At 47.1% G+C, this 9,586-nt stretch overlaps 1 protein-coding gene across 1 annotated transcript; it reads left to right on the plus strand.

Moving 5' to 3' along the window:
* The first annotated feature begins 5,358 nt into the window (after positions 1–5,358).
* On the plus strand, positions 5,359–7,505 carry LOC127336816 (cold-responsive protein kinase 1). The gene is made up of 6 exons (XM_051363677.2): positions 5,359–5,653; positions 5,768–5,910; positions 6,025–6,238; positions 6,339–6,573; positions 6,684–6,834; positions 6,933–7,505. Exons 1-6 carry the CDS (start codon positions 5,509–5,511, stop codon positions 7,290–7,292), a joined length of 1,248 nt encoding a protein of 415 aa, XP_051219637.1. The 5' UTR covers positions 5,359–5,508; the 3' UTR covers positions 7,293–7,505.
* The last annotated feature ends 2,081 nt before the right edge of the window (positions 7,506–9,586 follow it).

Genomic DNA, 9,586 nt, shown 5'->3' on the forward strand with positions numbered 1-9,586 from the left:
ATGTTTCTTGATCTATCCCTCGAAACCTTTCCTCTTGTGAAAACAACTCCGTTAGGAGAAATTCCACTCCATGGTGATCATTGGCACTTCAGTAGCGCCAGTGCTATTTCTCTCCCTTTGGTTTGTACCTGAATTTCTAACCAACTCACATGTTGTGTGAATTCGTCAGTCATCTATGGTCCCCAGTCTTCTGAGTACGTCAGCCATTCCATGTACCCATGCCAAACGAGTAACTATGATTTTGAAATCCAAAGTTGCTCTGGAAGGATACTCACTTGTGCTTCTACGAGTCACCGTCTCTAAGAATGCCTCGTGATGCTATCAAAGGTAGTTTAAATCTTCGCTATCTTGTCCCTTCATATTCTTCTCAAGCGTGGAGAAATTGCCTACCAAAAAAATTTGAAACTTCTTTCATCTCCTCCGTTACCTTGACGTGTTTCATGCTTGTTAGCTCAAGAGATGTTCTTGAATACTCTTTCCATGAGTTAACCATGAGATACTCGATCTTTGTGAAGATCCACAATCCAGTGTCATTCCCTCTTTTCTTTAGAGTGAAGAAAGCAAAATGAAGAGATCTTCATGATGTTGTGGATCAACCTCTTCAAGAAAGAAGATTATCATGGTATCGACAAGATCGTTGAAGACCGGTGTAGTCCTTGTCCCCTTCTGTCTTCTTACCTTTGAATCTCACGACAAGATTCTTTTAAGGGGGATAGATCTATAACACCCCTATTTTAGTAAAACCTAGATTAGGAGTAATGTGCATCACGGGCATCATAGTATTTTGCTAAGAAAAATGCATTAAGGAAAATTTTGGAAACCCTAAGTCCAGTCTAAATCTCCTTGTGTTTTCAAATGCTCAAACTATTTCAAATTTCCAAACTATGGTCACATGGAACTTTTGCAATATGTCAAGATGCCCATGGGTATTTTGAAAACTTTAGAGAAGTTTGAAACTTCAAATAAATTTAAAACACGAGAAAGAATTTTAAAACCAAATAAGAAAGGGGTTTGGATGAAAGAAAAGGAAAACCTTCCCCACGACCTAGGCAGTTTCTGGCCCATCTCCTTTGCTCCTCCCCTCTCTGTCGCCTGTAGGCAGGAGCTAGCGGCCCAACCCAACTTGGCCTAGCTCATCTCCCAAACTTCATCCCCTACCTTCGTTCATGAAGCAACTCAGTGTCGAGCTCCGTAGCTCTTCATGCGCCAAGAAACTTGCCGCCGACCCCGGTGGCCTACAAGACCCCCTCCGCCATCGAGATGAACCCTAGATGCCCACTTCCCCTCTCCCTCTATCTCTCACGCGTGAAAGAACAAACACCCTAACTCTAGCCCTCACAGACGCCGGCCGCCCCGCCATTCCGAGCCCGCATGAGCTCCGCCGTGTGGTCCGGAAGCTCCGCCTCTTGGAGCATTCCCGCTGAAGGAATCGACCGCGCGCATCCTCAATCATCGTCGACTAGCTCGCCGGCCCGAACTCCTGTCGCCGTCAATTAGCTCGATTCTGACATCCATACGCCTTGCCGACAAGCCCTATGACATCGTTATGAGATTCTCCCCCCACTGCTCTCGCCTCGCTCTCTAGCCCTCTGTAGCATCTTCACACCGAGCAACTGCCTGCACTGTCGCTCGGGCCTATCGTCGGCCAAGATCCAGTGACGCAAACGGAGTGGCGCTGCCCTATTTTGGCTCCTCATGGTCGCGCACATCCAACGCGCCTAGCGGCGCTGCCCCGCGCACCCTCCTTCACCGCGTCTGTGCGCGGCCGGAGGAAGATGCCGCCGACTGACGTCATCATGATGTCATGTTGAAGTCATATTTCCTTTCTATATTCTGAAATAAATTCCTGTTATTAATAATTATATGACATGTGGGGCCCCTTTGTCAGAGATTTAATAATTTCAAAAATATTTAGGAAAAGAATAAAACCCTGACTGTGGGCCATGTCTGTCAGATTTTTTTATAATATCCAGGAATTTCATGAAAATGATTAAAACTTGTAAAATTCATAACTAATTCATGTTAAATCAAAAATATGTTTAAAATATCAAAAGTTTCATAAAAATGAGATCAATTTGGTATCAAAAGGATTCATTGTTAAAACAACTTTGAACCCTAGTTGTTTTAGAAGAACAAAATGAACCCCTCCGAGGTTTCCGAAACTGCTAACCCTAGTTCACCGAACCCTAGTTACATATTTGGACATGCCATAGGTATTATTTCAATACCTTTAATATGTCATGTCATCATCCTTGTTTGCGTATTGCATTATTCCATATGTTGATTGCTCTTTTACCTTTCCGGTATTTGCTTCTTTGTGATCTATAGAGCACATGCCCGCGATGATGAAGATCGACAATGACACATGTCAATACTTCTCCATCGACGAACAAGTCGAGTACAAGATCGTCGAAGATGCATATTTATTTATCAGCTCGTTCATATATGGTTTCTAAATGCTTTTGCTTATGGTTCCCACATATGGCATACGATTCCAATATGTTTTATCAGTAGATATAGTTATCCCATGTGTTGCATTTAGCATCCTTATAACCTAAATTACCTAATCTACTGCTCCCAGCGAAACCCGGTTTGAACTTGTGTGCATCGCTAGAGCCAAGCTTAGTTGATGAATTCTCATCCATCCGGTTGATGAATTAGAGCTACAAATGAAGCTAGTAAGACATGATGATGTGGTAGGGTCATTGATGATATTAAACACGATTTAAAGGTTTGGATGTGCCACCATATTATGTGGTGATTTGACTCGTTCTCGCCGATACTAGGACATGAGTTCTCGCCTTCAGAATCAAGATTGAGCGTACAACCACACGGGGAATCCCTTGACCCGATCTTTCTTAGTCTGTTCATAAGTCACATAGTTTGCAAGTTTCATTTGGCATCTGCATGGTGAAGATGTGGCAAAGGTTTTCAAAGTTGCATCATACAAGCCGTGTACTTCATTTAATACAAGGTGCTTAGTCTTCCAATCTGCTGGCCCAGTCTCTCGGAGATGCTTATAGGAGTAGAGTGTGCGTGTGAGTATTTATAGGGTGAGTGATGTATGCGCGTGTATGTAAGTGTCTACGTTTATACTGTGTTTCTAAAAAAAAGAGTCAGAAAAATAACTAAATAACTTCTGTAGGTAATTAATTCATTTGGGAGGAAAAGGGAATTATGTCAGGGTGATGGAGATGGATGCACGGCACCAGAACAAACATTAACCTTCTGTGGATTTTTGACGTAGCTAATTCTGGAATTGGATCTCCATTGTCCATGGACTTTGGACCTGATTGGCAGGATTACTTGAGAAAAAAAAATCTGATGTTCAAATTCCGTGAATGTTAGTGAGGTGCTAAGTCAAGGACTAAACTCACTACGGTTTAGAAGGGCAATTGTAGAGGGACGCTGCTACAGAGTGCTATAGCACTAATTAGTCTATCACGGTGCCCCACCTAAATTAGGAAATAAAAATTGTCCAACATGTCCGTGTTCCAAAAATAGAAAAGTCCTAATCGCACAGGTTTCCTTCCACCGCATTGGTCTGCACGTGAAATACGGGGACCGCCTTCTCATTACCCCGCTCCGTTGTAATTTCATAACAGGAAAAAAAAGCAAGATCTAGACCGCGTACAAATTCACACAAAGTAAATGCATCTTGTATATTCTTCTTTTCTTCGTTGAGTTCAGAACAAATATTTGCATGTAAGAAATTCGAGTTTAACTACACAAAGTTAAATCCCAGAAAACATACTCCGTAGTAGTGTTTGCGATTCCAATTGAAGATGTAAAAAAGGGGCAGTGTGAATGTAGAAAAAAAGAAGAAATTACATACAAAATCTGCGGAAACCTACTATTTTCAAGATCTGGATGTTGAAAAAGGGGGGAAATTCAATTGGCCCCGCAAAAAAAGGGGAAAATTTACATCTGTTGCCATCATTCTGGATGTAGAAAAAGGAAAAAAGTTACATCCGCTGCCATCAGCCCATCACCCTGGATGTAAAAAAAATCAAAAAGTATATCCCAGCTCTGAAATTTCCAACAAAAAATATAGAGAACCTGATATTATTACATCCTTGGAGCAAGGGAGGTGCGGGAGTTGAAAAATCGAATAACATGTTTGCCTTTTTTGCACAAGCCACGAAAAATATCGGTTTTATTATGAAACTGCAAGTGAGCGCATAGAATATGAAGATATATGAGCCAAATTTTGTTTCCAAATTTTCTAACATTTTTAAATTTGATTTTTGAATAAAGGGAGCATCTACACCTTGGATCAAAAGTGCATTTCTGCAACAAAGGTGAAACTTGAAAGTGAGAATGAGCTTTTGCTCTGTCCTAGTTTTTTTTTTTTTGAGCATCTTTTGCTCTGTCCTAGTGTCCCAGTATTATCGGCTCCTGGCTTTCGACGGCCCGTCTATCTCGGTATCCAGGGAGCCCGTCGGCATCGGCCCAGCCTCCGAACGGCAACCGCAATCCGCAGACCCCTCGTCCTCACCGATCCATCGCCATCAACCACGCGCGGCCGCTCCAGCCGTCGCCAAAGACCCCGCCGAATACTGTCTGCCCCGCTCGCTCGCCGCCATGAAGACCTGTGACACTGCTGTAAAATCCCCCATTCCGGCTAACCCCGTCACCGCGCCACGCAGCACGGTCTTGTCGTACGGACAAGACCCCTCTGGCGTCCGGCCACCGGCGGATCAATTCCAGCGACAGCTCCTCGTCCTCTTCGCCGCCGGTCCGTGGTAGACATTCCCCAGGCCATTAACAAACCAGTCAATCCGGGGCGGACGCGGTCCGCGCCAAAACCCCGGCAATTATCTAACGAGCAACGCCGGTCGCTGTCGCCCAGACGCGCATGCGTGATGCATCGCCTCCTGTCATGTCCCCAGCTCGACTGGTCTCGCTCGCTCGCGTTAGCTAGCTGCTAGCAGTTGCTAGCTAGCGCGGCCGGCAGTATCGGATGGGACACGCGCGCTCCCTCGGTGGCACCGATAAACTGCGCCTTCACCTCGCCATTGGACGCCTCCGCCTTCTCGCCCGCCCGCCAGATTAGCTTAGCTTAGTCGTCGTTTTCCAACGCTCACGGGTTGCGCGTGCGTCCATGCTAGTGCTCCGGAGGAGGCGATCGGCAACCTCGGTGTGGCAAGGGCGACTGGTCGTCGGCGTTCGCCAAGGGTCTGAGCTTCCAGGTATGTGCGGCGTACTCTGCTCGCTGCTCACCAAGAACTACGTACCTCTGCTAGGATGTGTCTTATCGTAGTAACATTGTCTGAATCTTATAAGGCCCAACCTCGAGTCGAATGATAAACGTCCGTTTGTGATTTTTACCTGTACTTGCAACTCCAGGTTAGATGCCCGTGAATGGTTGCCTTTTCTTCACCATGACATTCTTTTTTTTCTTTTGAGATTTCACCATGACATTCTGTTAGCGTTGGTCGAGTTCAAATTCTGACACTGTCGATGCATGCCTGAACATGGATATGCAGAAACAGGCAGACGGCAGCAATGGCAGGGTCAACTACCGGCGCCGTCTTCCTGGCCCTGATCATCGCCCTCCTCGTGGTAATCATCATCCTGCTCGGCGTCTGCTGGAAGTTCCTCGGGCCGGGCATCATGAGGAGGTTGCTGAGGCCGAGGAGATGTCCTTCAGGTGAGCGTGCTGCCATTCTCGATTTCTCAACGCAGTTAAACAAATTTCACACGTACCAGACTTATATCGTCAGATCTAAGTGCATTTTTTTTTGTTTCTGCACAAATTTAACAGAGCTGCCCGAATACTTCAGCGGCAACATGAGCGGCAACCTGCGCACCATCACCTACTTCGACTACGCGGCGCTGAAGAGGGCCACCAGGGATTTCCACCAGAAGAACCAGCTCGGGAGAGGAGGATTTGGGCCAGTTTATCTGGTACTGAAAATTTTATGCCTGAAACATCAGAAGATACAAAATTGAGCTCAGATCATAGTGCTACTACTTAGTCACCGGTTGCTGAATTTTGATTGCGCTTTGGTGGATCTGCAGGGGAAGCTGGACTGTGGTAAGAAAGTGGCGGTGAAGCAGCTGAGCGTGGGCAAGTCCGGGCAGGGCGAGTCGGAGTTCTTTGTGGAGGTGAACATGATCACCAGCATCCAGCACAAGAACCTCGTCCGCCTCGTCGGCTGCTGCTCCGAGGGCACGCAGCGCCTGCTCGTCTACGAGTACATGAAGAACAAGAGCCTCGACAAGATCCTCTTCGGTAAGACCGACATTCCTCATCGTTCAGAACTATTACTAAACCAGAGCCAGTAGCATATGTCAATGAATGTTTAATTGTTTATCGACTGAAACTTGTGCAGGGGGTGATGGGTTGCCGTTCCTGAACTGGCGCACCAGGCACCAGATCATCGTCGGCATCGCGCGCGGGCTGCAGTACCTGCACGAGGAGTCCAACCTGCGCATCGTCCACCGCGACATCAAGGCCAGCAACATCCTCCTCGACGACAAGTTCCAGCCCAAGATCAGCGACTTCGGGCTCGCCCGTTTCTTCCCGGAGGACCAGGCGTACCTCAGCACCGCCTTTGCCGGCACGCTGTAAGCTAGGGCTAGCGATATCGCCGTCAACTGAACTCCGATCACCTGACGATGAAAGTACAGGTCATGCATGATACGGTGTTAATTCTTGTGTTTGTCCAATATACAAGGGGGTACACGGCGCCGGAGTACGCCATCAGAGGCGAGCTGACGGTGAAGGCCGACACGTACAGCTTTGGCGTGCTGGTGCTCGAGATCATCAGCAGCTTGAAGAACACCGACCTCACCCTCCCCAACGAGATGCAGTACCTGCCTGAACACGTTCGTAAATTAACCTGTCACTGTCTGAATATCGATCCAGCTCGACGACACAAACACGGACTGAAGAATCGTTCTCTGCTCTGAACTTTTGTACTCAGGCCTGGAGGCTGTACGAGCAGAACAAGATCCTGGAGCTCGTGGACGCCAAGGTGCAGGCCGGCGAGGGGTTCGAGGAGAAGGAGGTGATGCAGGTGTGCCAGATCGCGTTGCTCTGCGTGCAGCCCTACCCGGAGTCCAGGCCGGCCATGTCGGAGGCCGTGCGGATGCTCACCATGAAGACCGACCAGACCATCCCGCCGCCGGTCAAGCCGGCGTTCCTTGACAGGAAGAACCTCAACCGGGACAACAAGGACGCCGACACCTCCACCATGGAGATGATGAGGTCGCCGGCGTCCTACTGGATGATGACGCCGTCGCCCGCTGTCGACAGGCCCTACGACATGAGCTTCGGAAAATGATCCACGATCACCGGTGCACTGCTGCCGTACTAGCTCTCAGGGCATAGCATTTTGGTGCTGCGTTTTGCCTGGCTATCTTGTAGATATTAACAGTTTTGAGACGAAACAACAGTTTATGTACCAATGCGTGCAGCTTAGTGTGCTGCTTTGCTTCTGATGAAATAAAATGCGTGACGTGGTGTGAGTGGTATTATCATTTTGCAAGGTTGATCAAGAGAATAATAGGAGGTGGTATATTTTTCTTTGCCCAAACATGACTTTATATCATTCTTTTTCGGGATTTGCTAGTTCTCAACTAGCTGAGAACTAACATCGTGCTCAGTTAACTCTTACACTATTTAATTTACATCTTATTTCATGCTAGTCATGAGTTGTAAAATAATTTGCAATTGAAATTTGATGACATCATCTAAGTGAGAACGAAATTCGTTCTCAGTCGACTGAGAAACAGTCACACCCTTCTTTTTCTAGCTCTCGGTAAGCCGAACAACCCACTCGATGGGCACGTTCACCGTTGGATCAGAACGCCAATATTCATGCATTCCCTCCTTATCCCTATCCCTATCCGTATGGACATTTCTTCTTCCTCGCGGCACACTGACGAGACATGGAGAGAGAGAGGTGGCACAAATGGAAGGCCGCGACAGAACACAAGTCGGCGATGGTGACGACGAGGACTAGAGCGACTCGGAGCCGCTGTCGCCAAGCAAGAAACTCAACGAGGAGGTGGGGGTGTGCTGGCACAGGAGAATTGGGATGGCGCCGAACTTAGAGGGATGCTTGGGATGATGGTGGACCGGTGGAGGAGGATCTCGGGATAGGGCGGGGTGGCAAGGTACGTGGTAGCGCTCCGGCCTCAGGCGGGAAGGATGGCGGTAAACGTGTTGTGGTTGCAGGGTTACGCTAGAGGAGGAAAACAACGTCACGTTAGGGGTGGCGCCGTCAACAAAAGAGCTAGCTTAAAGCTCGGTCAAGCATTTTTGTGATTTTTTCTTGTATTCGAAACAAAATGAGTACCTATCCAATATAAAAATTAAGATACTTGAAATAAAACCCAGCAGAAAGCCGCTTGGGAAAGGAAGCTTGGATGTTGGCAGAGCAACACTAGAACAAATTAGCCTCTTAAAATTCATTGTGTGCCCTGTTTTCGCCACTAACTTGTCGCCACTTATAATAGTTAATGGCATTGTTGCTGTTGTGAAGTGTATATGTGGATTGCCTAGCCCTTTCCATCAGTTCGGACTTTTGGTTCAAGTGGCTAGTGCATGAAGCTTAACATGGTATTAAAGCCCCAGGTCTCGAGTTCAAATCCCGGTTTTCGCAATTAAGCCTAAAAATTGTTGTTGCCCCCCTCTTTAGCCACCGCTGATGCCCTGTTTCGGTGTGCTCTTCTTCTTTCACGTGTTGACTTTCTCTTCTCCCGTCACACGCGAGTGGGGGTGTTGTGAAGTGTATATGTGGATTGCCTAGCCCTTTCCATCAGTTCGGACTTTTGGTTCAAGTGGCTAGTGCATGAAGCTTAACATGGTATCAGAGCCCCAGGTCTCGAGTTCAAATCCTGGTTTTCGCAATTAAGCCTAAAAATTGCTGTTGCCCCCCTCTTTAGCCACCGCTAATGCCCTGTTTCGGTGTGCTCTTCTTCTTTCACGTGTTGACTTTCTCTTCTCCCGTCACACGCGAGTGGGGGTGTTGTGAAGTGTATATGTGGATTGCCTAGCCCTTTCCATCAGTTCGAACTTTTGGTTGCGTTCGTTAGTGCATGAAGCCTAACATGGTATCAGAGCTCCAGGTCTCAAGTTCAAATCCTGGCTTTCACATGGTTTTCGCAATTAAGCCTAAAAATTGTTGTTGCCCCCCTCTTTAGCCACCGCTGTTTCGGTGTGCTCTTCTTCTTTCACGTGTTGACTTTCTCTTCTCCCGTCACACGCGAGTGGGGGTGTTGTGAAGTGTATATGTGGATTGTCTAGCCCTTTCCATCAGTTCGGACTTTTGGTTCAAGTGGCTAGTGCATGAAGCTTAACAGTTGCAACAAAATCACCAGTGATGAGTATATCGGCGGCGTCGCCAGCCTACAGTTCACCAAAAAAAAATATTGTACGAAACACTTATTTTTTATTTCTTAAATATGTTTGTATTTTCTATTTGAATTTCTTAGTATGTTTACTATTTGCATGCCCTTGGTTTTTTGATGGTACTCAGTTTTGCTCTCTCTCTCTTAGTCACAAACCCTCATTGTGGCTACGTCCTGATTGGTTGAGCCATTGTCACGTGGATCGTGCCCACCAACCATTCAC

This window comes from Lolium perenne, chromosome 2 (assembly GCF_019359855.2).
Source record: "Lolium perenne isolate Kyuss_39 chromosome 2, Kyuss_2.0, whole genome shotgun sequence".
Lineage (NCBI taxonomy): Eukaryota > Viridiplantae > Streptophyta > Magnoliopsida > Poales > Poaceae > Lolium > Lolium perenne.

Bases quoted from the DNA above. Each gene is read 5' to 3' on its own strand.
- LOC127336816 (XM_051363677.2), top strand. From the start codon at position 5,509: ATGGCAGGGTCAACTACCGGCGCCGTCTTCCTGGCCCTGATCATCGCC. The intron at 5,654-5,767 runs GTGAGCGTGCTG...CAAATTTAACAG, and splicing joins GCCGAGGAGATGTCCTTCAG to AGCTGCCCGAATACTTCAGC. The intron at 5,911-6,024 runs GTACTGAAAATT...GTGGATCTGCAG, and splicing joins GATTTGGGCCAGTTTATCTG to GGGAAGCTGGACTGTGGTAA.